Below are 13,965 nucleotides of genomic sequence, written 5' to 3'. Positions count from 1 at the left end.
TTCAGCCCAAACCCTGGTTGGTCCTGCAAAGACATGTGGCCAGGCCCTCTGATGCTGGACCCCATTTTGGATCTGGTACTTTTCCACTCCAGGGAGAGACGTTTGAGCTGAACACAAAGAATGGGAAACCAAACAATAGCAGGAGTCGCCAGCTGCTGGGAGCCCCTCCCCATACTTACCACCCAAGAGGTCTGGTGGAGACATAAGAACATAAGAATGGCCACACTGGGTCAGACCAAAGGTCCATCCAGCCCAGCATCCCATCTGCCGACGGTGGCCAATGCCAGGTGCCCCAGAGAAGGAGAACAGAAGACAATGATCAAGTGATTTATCTCCTGCCATCCATCTCCTGCCCTTGTTCAGAAGGCTGGGGGCACCATACTTTATCCCTGGCTAATAGCCATTTATGGACCTAACCTGCAAAAATTTATCGAGCTTTTTTTAAACCCTAATAGAGTCCTGGCCTTCACAGCCTCCTCGGGCAAGGAGTTCCACAGGTTGACTGTGCGCTGTGTGAAGAAAAATTTCCTTTTATTAGTTTTGAACCTACTACCCATCAATTTCATTTGGTGTCCCCTAGTTCTTGTATTATGGGAAAAGGTAAATAATTTTTCTATATTCACTTTCTCCACACCATTCATGATTTTATATACCTCTATCGTATCGCCCCTCATGAGAGGGGCACATGAGAGGGCACAAGACACATGAGACTGACCGGGGCAAGGATCTGGCAACGCGAGGAGGCTGTGCAGGAGGGGATTGGCATCACTCTTGGGGCAAGACTGCACGGACCGAGTATCTCAGTGGATCAGGCTTAGCTGGCCTGGTTTATCTTGGCGCAGTGACGTGGCTCTGCCTGTTCTCACTTGCATTCCCTTCCAGATGCTCGTTTATGTTTAGCGAAGGCACTGGCCTTTTTGAGCAAGCCCAGTGCAGATCAGGGCTCCCTGGTGGGCAGCTGCCACCGGCCATCTCTCCCTCCCATTGCTGGAGGGGCTGGCCTGAAGAGAGCAGTCAGACGGGTTCCAGCCCTTCTGAGCCTGAGCTCCTGTGGCTATCACGGCACGAGAGCTGGTTCAGAGTCCATGTTGCTCTGCCGAGGGCTGTAACCCCACCTCTGTGCCTTGGGGGTGGGAGGCCGGAGCTTCCAGCCCAGCAGGACCGGGTGCTGGGGCGCCTCAGAGGGCAGGCTCAGTGGCTTGACCAACCCACCAGGTGACAGCCCCAAGGGGAGCTCTGTGATTGACTCCACTGGGGGATTCCCACAGGGCCCCTGAGCTGGCCGAGGACCCTTCCCAGAGCCAGGTGCCACGGCAGAGCCGATCCCATTCCAGTCCCGCTCCCCCATCCTTGCTCAGTGAAGCAGAGGGCAGCACCCACAAGCCGCCGTGGGCATGAGGCAGGGCACCGGGGGCCCACGTGCCCAGCACAGAGCCCTGGGCAGCAGCATGGGGCAGGTCGGCCAGAGCAGGAATCCCCACTGCACACCAGGGCCTGGCCGCCTTGAGCCTGGCTCCATGCACAGCTCCCTGGATTCCTGGAGCCTGACCCGGCCGCGCTGCCTCTGGGAGTTGGCTCCTGCCAGTGCCCCGTGCCTGTCTGTGTCCCTTGGCCGGCAGAGATGCCCCGTGGAGGTCAATTGCTAGTACCTGGGTCCCAGCAGGGGCGGGGGTGAGGGGAGAAGCAGGCCCTTTGGCAGGAGAAGTGGGAGCTGTTTTGGGAGGGATGTGGGGTCTGCGAGGGCAGGAGTCCCCTCCCCTGCCCATGGGGGCACTGCCTGTGCAGGGGGCGGGGAAATGCCAGCCGGGCTGGCGGGCCCCCGGTGGGAAGCAGACGTAAATGGCGAACCCGAGCAGGCTGGGCGTGACAAAGGCTCATGGGTTGAGCATGGTCCTGGACTGCCCCCACCCGCTCCCCAAGGCAGCAGCAGGGGCTGGGGGCCGTCAGGCGGGGGACTGCGGGCTTATGTGTCGGGGATGATGTACACGTCCTCGGTGTCGTGGGACGCGGGCTGGTTGGGGCCGTACAGCTCCTGGGTGTTGGTGTAAATGGGCTGCTCGCTGGGGAAGGCCCCGTTCTCCATGTAGCACTCGTCCACTGGCGGCTGGGCTCTGTGGCAGACAGTGGAGAGGGCCCAGCGTTACCGTGCCGAAGGGGGAGCAGCTCAGGTGCAGCTGGGCCAGCACCTTGCCCCCCACCCAGACCCCACTCCGCACCTTCCCAGAGGCACTGCAGGGTTGCACCCTCCATGGGCTGGGCCTGGCCCCCCAGTGCCTGGCTGGTGGCTTGGCCCAGGGGGGCTCTGGGAGGGGGATAAGAGGACAGAAGGGGGCAGAGGCCTGTTTCTCAGCTGAGCGGCACCGTGCAGGGCCAGGCCGCTCAACGGGGAGCTGAGGCCCAAGCAGAGCGGCTGCGACGCGCCCAGGCTGCTGTGGCTCACGCCAGGTCTCTGACTGGTACCCATCCTGCTGGCTTTCTGCTGGGTTCGTGGCTGTGACGGGGGAGGGGGAAGTGCAGTGTTGTGGCTGTGATGGGGAGGAGGAAGTGCAGTGTTGTGGCTGTGATGGGGGTGGGGAGAGTGGAGCCTTGTGGCTGTGACGGGGGAGGGGGAAGTGCATCATCCTCCCTGCAGACCCCCCAGCCCCAGCTCCAGCCCAGTCCAGCCCCTGCCTCCGCCTCCGCCTCCACCTCTGCCTTGGGAGACCTGCTGCTTCGGAGCATGCACAGCGCCCTGACATGGGCAGATGTGGGAACGGCTGGGCTGGGTGCTCCATGGGGAGCTGGTTGCGCTTTCCTCCGGAGCACTGGCCTTAGGCCAAGGCTGGGCTCATTGGTTATCCATCCCCCCACACCCTGTCTGTCTAGACCTGTCCCTAAGCACCCCATGCTGGCCCCCCAGGGCCATTGCCTGCCAAGGAAGGGGGCCAGCTGCCCAGGGAGGCCACCGCGGGGGTCCGCCAGGCTGGGCTCACCTGTACTGCGGTACCTGTCTCTCCAGACACTCGTACTGCCCCACAGGCTGGGCCTGGCCGATGAAGATGTTCTCGTAATTGTGGGCCTGGTGGGGGCCCTGGCCCCGGCCTGGCTCTGCGCTGCGGCTGATGTATCGTGGCTGGCGGTGGGCAATTGATGCAGAGGATTCCCGCTTGCCGTGGGCCACGGAGGCTCTTCTCTTCCTGCGGAGCAGCAAGAAGGCCCCACCCAAGCCCCCTGCCAGCAGCAGCAGGGCCACCATGGAGCTGGTGATGGCCGCGGTGAGCAGTGGGCTGGGCCCCTGGCACTGCCGCTCGTAGAAGTTGGTGACGTTGTGCCCCTGCTCCTGCGACGTGAGGCAGTGGCAGACGCGCGGGGTGCAGTTGGCTTGGGCACTGCATGCGCAGTGGCTGAGCACGCTGCCCACCACGTCGCACCGGCAGTCCACCGTGAGCTGCTGCAGGCTGGGCTGGAAGGCGCTGGCTGGCACCCCGGGCAGCGGGTTGCCCTGCAGGCTCAGGACTTCCAGGTGAGAGGTGTTGGCGAAGAACTCGGGGGGCAGGGTCTGCAGCTGGTTGCAGTGCAGTCGGAGCTCCCGGAGGGCATGGGCCTGGGACAGGAACTCCTGGGGGAGGCTCTGCAGGTGGTTGGAGGATAGGTCCAGCACCTGGTAGGTGTGCCCCAGCCGGGCCGAGCCCTTGATCTCTCCAATGCAACAGGAGGTGAGGTTCAGGCGTGGAGGGCTGCTGCTGACATTTGACCAGTCCAGGTCTGTGGAGCAGGTGGTGGTTGCGTTGCCTGAGTTGGGGCTTGGCTCGGGGCACCAGGCGTGCCGCGCACGGCCGCACGGCGCAAAGTGCAGGACCAGCAGGCCTGCCAGGAGCACCAGCATCCTCCTAGCTGGAAGCAAGAGACGGGCAGGCCATGAACCGGGGGAGTGGCAGCAGCGCGGGGGGGGGTGCCCCCCAGAGCTCCGTCCAGCGTCCCCCGCGTGCGCTGGGAGCTGACCCCAAAGAGCCCCCGTCTGCCCGCTGCTCCCCCTGTAGCCTGGCTCCCCTCCCCCCAGGCGTGCCCTGGGGTCACGTGGGCAGAGGCGGCCGGCGTGGGAGCTCAAGTGGGGCACGGCCCTGCCGAAAAGTGCCACGGGGGGCTCCTGCTCTGCCGAGTCCTGAGCTGTGGTTTCGGGGGGAGCAGAGCACAGATGGTCTGGGGCTAGTGGAGCTGGAGACAGCAGAAGTGTTCTGGGGGGGTTGGCCAGAGCCTGGGAGTCTGGGCAGAGCTGGGGGGGGTCAGTCACAGCCTGGGGGTCTGGGCAGAGCTGGGGGAGGGTCAGGCACAGCCTGGGGATCTGAGCAGAGCTGGGGGGGGGTGTCAGGCACAGCCTGGGGGTCTGGGCAGAGCTGGGGGGGGTCGATCACAGCCTGGGAGTCTGGGCAGAGCTAGGGGGGATCAGCCAGTGCCTGGGAATCTGGGCAGAGCTGGGCGGGGGTCAGTCACAGCCTGGGAGCCTGGGCAGAGCTGAGGGGGGCCAAAGCCTGGGTAACCTGGACAGAGCTGGGGGGAGGTCGGCCAGAGCCTGGGAGCCTGGGCAGAGCCTGGGGGGCCTGTGCTCCAGCCTGGGCAGGGCTGGGGGGTTCTATACTCTTCGCCAGCAGGCGACCTCTCTGGGCAGAGGGCAGCTGTCTTGAAGGGCTGGGTTGAGTCCCAGAGCTGCACAAGCCGCTCATCAGGGCAGGCTGGGCTGGGGCTGAGTGCCAGGCTGCCAGCCCTGGGGTGCTGCAGGAGGCGCCTGAGGCCGCAGGGTGCTGGCTGCCCCTGTAGGGAGGGGTGCCTGGAGTCAGGGCAGGCGAAGCCGCAGGGACCAGCGGTATTGCAGGCTGTTTGGGGTCTCCTGGGCATTCACCGCTCCAGCCACTTGCAAGGAAGCTGCCAGCCTCTGCCCGTCACCTCCACAGCAGGGCTGCCCCCTCCGAGCCCTGCTCTGCGCGCACCCATGAAGGGGTCAGGCTGGGGCTTCCCGTGGCTGCAGATCCCCCGCCCCATTCACACCTCCCCAGAAGAGGTGAGCCCGGCTGGGTGCCCCACGGGCCAGAGTCACCTGCCCCAGGCCCTGCCCTACCTCGGTGCTCCTGGCCCCTACCCGAGCCGTCGCCTGCCTCTAGCCTGGCCTGCATCTCTGCTCTGCAGCTCAGCTGGACCAAAGAGGAAGAGGCAGTTCCTCCCCTGGAGACAGAGGCTTGGCACAGCGCGGGGGAGGGAGCTCGGGGACGTAGCTGGAGAGCAGGGCCCTCGCTGCCCCCGCTCTCTGCCACGGTCACTTCGCTGTGCGTCCCCCCGTCCACCTGGGCGCTGCCAGGCAAGGGGCATTGGCTGGCCCGGGGCTGCTCTGTGGGCTGCAGGGCCTGGCCAGTGGAGCCTGGAGCAGCCGGGAGGGGGTCCCAGTTGGGGCGGGGCTGGGGGTGCACGGGGGGCTCCCAGTGACATCACAGGCAGTGCAGGAGGGCTGATGCCACACGGCCGGGCGCCCACCTGCCACTTCACTAGCCCCTCCCCCCGCCGGGGTGCAGGGCAGCGCTGGGCCCTGAAGGACTGGCAGAGCTGGGGGACGGGGCACCCGGCCTGTGGCCCACCTGCTGCTGAATGCCCTGGAGCAGGGCCCCTGCCCTGGCCTGCCCTTGGGGGCTGACTCACCCTCCCAGGCCCAGGAAGGAAGTGCCACTTCCTCTGCCAGATGTCGCAAGGAGGCAAATGACGCCTGTGTGCCAGGCAGGGAGGAAGTTCTCTGTAAGGGGGCCATGGCTCAGGGCCCCCTGGGCTCCGGGTGTGGAAAGGGCTGAGACCCATCCAAGGAGCCGCCTGGCGTGCGCCTGTCTGTGCTCCTGAGGCTCAGGGTCCCTGGGGCAGCTCCCCCGGCTCCGTGCTGGCCGTGGGCAGAGCCCTCAGCCCTGCGTCGCCCATCCCTGGCGCCCCTCCCCCTTCCAGCCGAGGGCTGACTCAGCCTGGGCAGCCAGCTGGGGAAGCTGGGCCAGATGCAGCGCAGGAGTTCCAGGAAATGCAGCAGGCTGGGGAAAGGGCTAAAATCCCCGGGGCAGCGGCTCCCAGGCAGCTCTCCCAGCGCGTCAGCAGCAGCTTCCAGCCCCTGCTCACTGGGGCATTGGCGGCTTCCTCCAGCGTGGCTTGGGGACGGAGTGGGGGGTGGGGATTAGCGTCCCCGCCTCGGCTGCCTGGAGCGATGCCAGATGGTGCCTCAGTTTCCCCAGGCGCAGCATCAGTGCCCAGCTGGTGAGGGGAGTGTCGGCGGGATGACTTGGAGGCAGGCCGGGAGGTGCTCAGCCCCTGCCGACTCAGCAGCATTGGCTGCAGTTGATACCTTTGGCCCTGTGCTCTGGGGCTGCAATGGAGTGCCCCCTGCCCCCCCTTCAGAGCCTGGGTGGTCAGGGTAGGCAGGGCAGTGACCCAGAGCCCCTCCCAGCCCTAGCCCACCCTGCTGGGGTAGCAAAGACACGGCCCCGCTCCTGCTCCCAGGGCTCTGGTTTCTGTCTTGCCGACCCAGATGTGGGGGAGGGGGTGCTGCAGCCTGCTGGCGCCAGGCTCCGGCCCGGCAGCTGCATGTGCAGCGCCGGGACTGGGGCTCCAGGCTAGGAACGCCTTTGCTCCAAGGTCCCCAGCACGGTTCTCTGTAGGCTGAGCGCTTGGCCGACCGCCCAGGAGCTGCCCCACTGATTAGCAGGGTGCCTGCAGCCGGCAGCCTGTGGTCTGTGGGTGGTGCACAGCTGCACATATGTCGGTGCACAGAACAAAATTTATTCCGCCTGTGCATGGAAAAAGTTAGCAGGAGCCCTTGTTGTTCATCTGAGTCCTGGCAGGGGCTCATGTCCCAGAGCCCTGTGCTGGAAGCATGGGTGGGGCAGGATCCCCAGTTCACCCCCCCTTCTAGGGCGGAGGCATCCCACAGGCAGGGCCTGCTCTAGTGTTCTGAGTCCTGGCAGATGTCTGGAGGCGCCACAGGCAGCAAAGCCCCTCAGCTAGCAGCACTGCTCAGGGATCTCACAGCAGGCCCAGTCTGGCCACCTGGGAGCGCTGTCCTGCCCTGGGCGCCCAGCCCCCTTGGGCACTGGGTCCAGCCCACTGCCCTGCACTGCCTGCCGTGGAGGTGTTGGACTGACCTGTGCAGGGGAGCCAGGGAATCACGGTGCCCAGGGCCCCAGCACTGGAACTGCAGTGGGGAGCGAGGCAGAGCCCAGGCAGGGCTCCCAGCCAGCTGCGGGGAAGCCAGAGAGCTGCACAGCACGTGGCGTGGAGGAGCCAGGAGGGGGGTGCAAACAGGAGGGGTTAGATCCGTGCAATGGACTACGAGGGTCGTGGCTGCTCTAGTTGCTAGTCTTTTCTGTAAGCCCTACAGGCCCTGCTGGGGCATGAGTCTCAGGGGAAGTCCAGGCTCTGCACGCCTCACACTGTGTGTGCACGTGTGTGTGCCACTGCTGTACGTGCACGTGCCCATCGGTGTACGCACACATGCGTGTGCCCATCGGTGTATGTGCACACGTGTGGCCTTGCACCCATCCAGCCGAACTCCCACTGCTCGCCACAGCCCAGCACGAGGCGCTGCCAGCAGGGCTCCGGGCCGGTGGGGACGTGGGGGTGTGGAGGGCTGTTTCTGGGAAGTGCCTGGTGGCAGCTGGCTGGCAATGTCCCGCCTGCGCAGCTGAGGAGGGGACATGCTGGCACAGCCTCCCCCGGGCAGGCAAAAGGCGTCAGGGCTTCAAGCTGCAGCTTGGAGCATGTACAGCAGGGTGGGCCGCTGCAACGGCCGGGGTCCCTGTGGGGCTCAGCCAGCTGGCTGCAGGAGGGGCCAGGCCCTCTGTAAACACGCCAGGCGCTGACCCCGGGCTGACACAAGCAGGCAGCCCCGCCCCGCCTTGGGCTCCGGCCATGGGCACCTGCCCTCTGCTCCAGCTCTGCCAAGCGGTCAGCGCAGGAGTGGCAGGGGAGCCCGTGGGCTTGGGAGATGCTGCTGATTATTGCTGGCTGCAGCAATCCCCAAGCTTGGAAGCCCTGGGGTCGGCCCTCTGGGGAGGCAGCCCTGGGGCCAGCTGTGGGGCCTAGTGGGGATCTGGGGGGAGCTGCTGCAGCAGGGCCTGAGCTGGAGGCAGCGCAAGCCTGGCGCTGCCCTGGCAACGTGTGGGAGTGAGGTTAGTTCTGCTGCCAGCCCCTGGCTTGGCTGCCCGGCTCAGCCCTCCAGAGCACACATCCTGCTCCAGGCCCCTCGGGGGAGAGGTGGGCAGGGGGGGTTCTCTCCTCAGGTCTCAGCTGAGAGAGCTAGTCAGGACCACAGGCATCTGGCGCGGTCAGTGCCCAGCCGGGCACTCCCTGGCGAGCGGGCAGCTGGAGGCCAGGGATGGGGCGTGGGCCTTATCTGCCCCAGGAGGCAGGTAGGGGCTCGGAGCTGCTGTTCAGGCGGCAGGGCTGGCAGGGAAGTGGAGCAGCTGCTTTGTTGGCAGTGCTGATAACGGAGCCTGGAGCCAGCTGGTGGGGGGCGAAGAGTGACTCTCAAGCTGCAGCCAGTCCTGTGTGGGGAGTCATCCCCCCTGTAGCCAGCGTGGGCAGGGGCTGAGTCTCCCCAGAGCCAAGCCCTCTTCTCTGCGACGCGCTAGCCCCAGCCCAGACTAGCCCTGCTCCCGGTGGCCTGCACACCTGGGCCTGCCTCTCTGGACAGCTGCAGGCCATGGCACTGCATGGACGGGGCACGGGCAAGGGGAGCAGGGGAGAGGTGGAGTGGCACAAATTGGGAGGCAGAGCAAGGAAAGGGGGTGCTCTCCACCCCGGGACAAGGGGGCGTGCACGGGCGGGCGGCCAGGGCCTGCCAGCCAGTTCCGCTGTGTGTGGTGCCATCACAAACCCTTGGGCAAGGACGAGAGAAGAAAACAGGAACTATCCTAAGGCTGCTGCTGGCGCCTGGGACCGTGTGCACTGCAGGGACCACCAGGCCCCCCGGCCGGAGCAGGGGAGGAAGGGAGGGGGCGGCCGTCGTTGAACCGGGCGTGGAGCTGAGCCAGACAGCGAAGGGGTTACAGGAGTCTGCGAATCACGTTTGTTGCGGAGAAAGCGACCAGGGAATCGTCATCTGCCTCTTCCTGTAACACACCCGCAGGCGTCAGCCCAGGACAGGAACAGGCACGAGGTTTCCAGCAAACCCACAGCTGTGCTCCTTCCCCCGGCGCTGTCAGCCTGCGGAACGCCCTGCCTGTGACGCCGGGAGGGCCACGGGTCTAGACAGGTTCCCAAAGGGGCTCAGGGACACACCCCGCATTCTGTGGGGGTCGCTGGCTCGGGGGCTGATGGGGGACTGGCCAGCCGGGGGTGGGGCTTTAGGGAACTGCCCTATTCTGTTCATTCCCCTGCTCCGAGGCTGCAGGCGTTGGCCAAGGAAGGGGCACAGTGGGCCAGCACTCTTGCTGGTACGGCCCTGCCTATGGCACCGAGTTGGGGATCAGTGCCGGTTTTGGGGGTCATTCCCTGAGCACCCCCGGGGCAGCTGCATGACCTGCTCTGGCTGGAAGGAGCATGGCTGGCTGCAGGGCCTCATGGGCACAGTCCTCTTTACCATTTCCCAGCCTGCTGTGTCAAAACTGAGCCTGGGGGCTGGTTAAGGAGCTCCCCTGGCGTGGGCCCACTGGAGCCTGTTCCAGGGAGCTCGTCCCAGTGCCCAGCCTGACTCCCTCCCTGCAGGCCTCCAACTCCAGGCAGTAGCTGGTCCGCCCCATAGCAGACAACTAACCCAGCACACGCGGGAGATTCACCTGCACCCCCCCCCACACACAACGGGCCACCCCCAAGGCTCTGGTCTCCGGGCAGCCCGGGACAGGTGCCCCATGGGTTCGGCTAGTGGCTATTTCAGGGGCTGAGCGGCAGGTTTTGCCCCCAGCCTCCCTTCCGCACTCTTCCATAGCCATGGGGGTGGCGGGGACCCTTTGCTGGACGCCCCATTGTGGCCCAGGGTGAGGTTGGAACAGTGGGTGCCAGCAGGCCCAGCACCCTGCCTCAGGGCTGGGGCAGGTCCCTCGCAGGGGTCCCTCTAATTTTTACATATCTGGGTGGAATTAATTTTATTATCTTCACCACTCCATGTGCGGCTGCGCACCACTGGCCGAGACACAGGTGCCGGCTCTGCCAACCGGCTGGGTGGCCCCTCCCATTGCTCGGCTTACGGGGAGCAGAGCTTCCTTGGGGCAGCGGGGACGGGTGGCCAGTACCGTGTGCCGCGCAGGGGAAGGTGCCACGGCCTCATCCTGGGCCCTCTCCTCCCTCCTTGAGCCCCCGCGGCCCCCAGTCCTTTGCTCGGGCTCTGCGGCAGCTCCCCCCAGCACTGCAGCCCTAGGGTGCTGCGCTCTCCCCGACGGGGCAGCAGCCGCTGTGCTGGAACCTGGAGAGCAGAGCGCGGGGGGCAGCTACCATGGCGACATGCCCCCCGGGCGCTGGGCTGGGAGCTGCTGGCAGAGGCCAGCCCCTGAGCAGAGCGGAGAGGCTCGGCAGGACGTGGGTGCCCGCCGAGGCGCACCCCTGGCAGCACCCGGAGGCGCACAGACCTGTGCCCAAAGGGAGCTGGCCAAGGGGACCGGAGCACGGATGTGGGCGGCGTCGCTCAGCGATGTGCCCCGGAGCGCTGCGACACAGGCCAGGGCTCAGCTCCAGCCCCGCCGCCCGCCGCGGCTGCTGCCAGCTGGGTATGGCCCATGGCCTGCGGCAGCTCTGCGTTCCAGCTCGCCTGGCGCCTGGGAGCTCTGCCTGCCCCCTCGTGCCAGCTCCGTGCTCCAGGGCCTGCACCAGCTGCTTCGGTCGAGCGCCAGGCCCAGGGCACGGGAAGCATCGGGGGTGTCTGACCCTCAGACAGCCTCTGAGGCCCCCGACTCCCCAGAGCAGCCTCGGGTCCCAGCGTCTGCGGCACTCGCCTCCTCTCCCCTGGGCCGTCGCTTATCACAGGCCTGGCGGCAGGTGCCTGGGGTGGGGGGGCTCTGCAGGACCGGGAGTAACCTGAGCTGGCGCTGAGGCGGGGTGGGGGGGCCTGGCTCTCCTCCAGGCGGTGCTGGGAGTCCAAGCAGCCACTGGCCTCTCTGGCTCCAGGGGGAGCCTGGGATAGGGCAAGTGGCGGGGGGAGGGGGATTGAGGACTGGCATTCACAATGCCCTCCCCCACTAGGGGGCACACACAACACAGTGGCGTGCACACACACCTCCACCAGCACACACAAACACAGGGTATACACACATACACACAACACACAAGCACAGGGGATGCGCACGCACACACACACACAAACACAGGGGCATGCACACACACCTCCACCAGCACACACAAACACAGGGTATACACGCATACACACAACACACAAGCACAGGGGATGCACACACACACACAAAACACACACAAACACAGGGGCATGCACACACACCTCCACCAGCACACACAAACACAGGGTATACACACACACAACACACAAGCACAGGGGATGCACACGCACACACACACAAACACAGGGGCATGCACACACACCTCCACCAGCACACACAAACACAGGGTATACACGCATACACACAACACACAAGCACAGGGGATGCACACACACACACAAAACACACACAAACAGGGGCATGCACACACACCTCCACCAGCACACACAAACACAAGGTATGCACACACACAAACACAGGGTATACACGCATACACACAACACACAAGCACAGGGGATGCACACACACACAAAACACACACAAACACAGGGGCATGCATACACACCTCCACCAGCACACACAAACACAAGGTATGCACACACACAAACACAGGGTATACACGCATACACACAACACACAAGCACAGGGGATGCACACACACACAAAACACACACAAACACAGGGGCATACATACACACCTCCACCAGCACACACAAACACAAGGTATGCACACACACAAACACAGGGTATACACGCATACACACAACACACAAGCACAGGGGATGCGCACACACAAAACACACACAAACACAGGGGCATGCACACACACCTCCACCAGCACACACAAACACAAGGTATGCACACACACAAACACAGGGTATACACGCATACACACAACACACAAGCACAGGGGATGCACACACACACACACGCACATAAAACATACACAAACACAGGGGCATGCACACACACCTCCACCAGCACACACAAACACAAGGTATGCACACACACAAACACAGGGTATACACGCATACACACAACACACAAGCACAGGGGATGCACACACACACACACGCACATAAAACATACACAAACACAGGGGCATGCACACACACCTCCACCAGCACACACAAACACAAGGTATGCACACACACAAACACAGGGTATACACGCATACACACAACACACAAGCACAGGGGATGCACACACACACACACGCACATAAAACACACACAAACACAGGGTATGCGCACACACCTCCACCAGCACACACAAACACAGGGCATGCACACACACAACACACACAAGCACAGGGTATGCATGCACACACATGCACATAAAACACACACAAACACAGGGGCATGCACACACACCTCCACCAGCGCGCGCGCACACGCACACACAAACACAGGTTATGCACACACACGCACACACAACACACACAAACACAGGGTATGCGCACACTCCTCCACCAGCACACACACAAACACAGGGTGTGCATGCACACACAACACACACAAACACAGGGGCATGCACACACACCTCCACCAGCACACACAAACACAGGGCATGCACACACACACAACACACACAAGCACAGGGTATGCACACACACACAAACACAGGGCATGCATGCACACGCAACACACAGTGCAAGTACACCCCCCCACACCTAACACACAGGTCATGCACACACAACGGTGTGCATGCATATACACATGCACACACCTCCACATATACACACAACACGTACAATGCCTGCAGCACCGTCACCATGCGCACAGTGCCCATACAACTCCCCCACACAATGTACACGCACAGGGAATGCACCCCCCATGTGCACACACACACCCAGGATAGGGCTGCCCAGACAGAGAGGCACAAGATGAGCACCATGCATGCAGCCCCCAGCAACGCACACGCCTGGAACACAGAATGAGCGTGCTGTGCACATGCACCCCCCAGCACACGGCACGCCCACGGCAGCCCCTGGGGCGGGGAGCTGGGCCCCTGCTTCGCTGCCAGCTGCCAAGCGTCGTCAGGAGCTGCGTGTGCTGCCCGTGAGCCCGCTGCGCGCCTGGCACAGAGAGCGCCTGAGCCAGCCAGGCGTGTCCGGCCAGGGCACGCCGCCTAATCCCTGGCAATGCTCACGGGGCCGAGCCGGCTCCATGGGCAGGCACAGGGCTCTGCTCTGCGGCCCCGCTCCACCCCAGCACCGCAGCCGCCTGGGCACTCAGCACCAGAGACGAGCTGTGCTGCGGCTGGCTGGGCCCAGCCTGGGTTGGAGCCCGGCACAGCGGGGATCCCCCCTCAGGCCCTGTGACGGGGGCGGAGGTGAAAGGTGCCCTTGGGGCATCTGTGTCTGTCTCAGCTGGGGGCAGCTGGCGGCTGCCACATCCGCCTGCCCCAAAAGCATCTGGGGCCCGAGCCGGCCTGGGGAGGGGGAGTGGGGGGCAGCTGGGAGGGCGTCCCTGGTTATCCCGCTCCAGCAGAGCCAGCCTGGCCCCAGGCTGCGAGGGGGTAACAGCGGCCTGGCCAGCGCCGCCGCTGACAAATCCAGCCCAGCTGGGCCTGGCGCTGGGAGCTGCACTGCGCCCAGGCAGTGGCAGGGGCTACGGAGCCAGGCTCCGCCGGGCAGGGGCAGTCCCAGGTGTGCGGGCAGGGCCCCCGGGGAGAACCCGGCCTGCGCCCGCTGCTGCCCCAAGGCGGGAGATGAGGGAGGAGCGGAGAGAGGCCACCCCCGGGCAGCATCTGCCTCTGGGGC

The 13,965-nt window shown here is 64.6% G+C and overlaps 1 protein-coding gene across 1 annotated transcript; it reads right to left on the bottom strand.

Moving 5' to 3' along the window:
• Positions 1 to 514: 514 nt before the first annotated feature.
• LOC142002242 (uncharacterized) lies at positions 515 to 5,152 on the bottom strand. Its single transcript, XM_074978198.1, has 3 exons — positions 5,093 to 5,152; positions 2,973 to 3,873; positions 515 to 2,111 (listed from the first exon to the last, which is right to left on the bottom strand). The coding sequence occupies exons 1-3, from the start codon at positions 5,145 to 5,147 to the stop codon at positions 1,964 to 1,966; spliced, it is 1,104 nt and encodes a 367-aa protein (XP_074834299.1). The 5' UTR covers positions 5,148 to 5,152; the 3' UTR covers positions 515 to 1,963.
• Between the last annotated feature and the right edge of the window lie 8,813 nt (positions 5,153 to 13,965).

Source organism: Carettochelys insculpta, chromosome 27 (assembly GCF_033958435.1).
Source record: "Carettochelys insculpta isolate YL-2023 chromosome 27, ASM3395843v1, whole genome shotgun sequence".
NCBI lineage: Eukaryota > Metazoa > Chordata > Testudines > Carettochelyidae > Carettochelys > Carettochelys insculpta.
The sequence above is the reverse complement of the archived record's forward strand: the minus strand, read 5'-3'. Positions and strand labels throughout refer to the sequence as shown.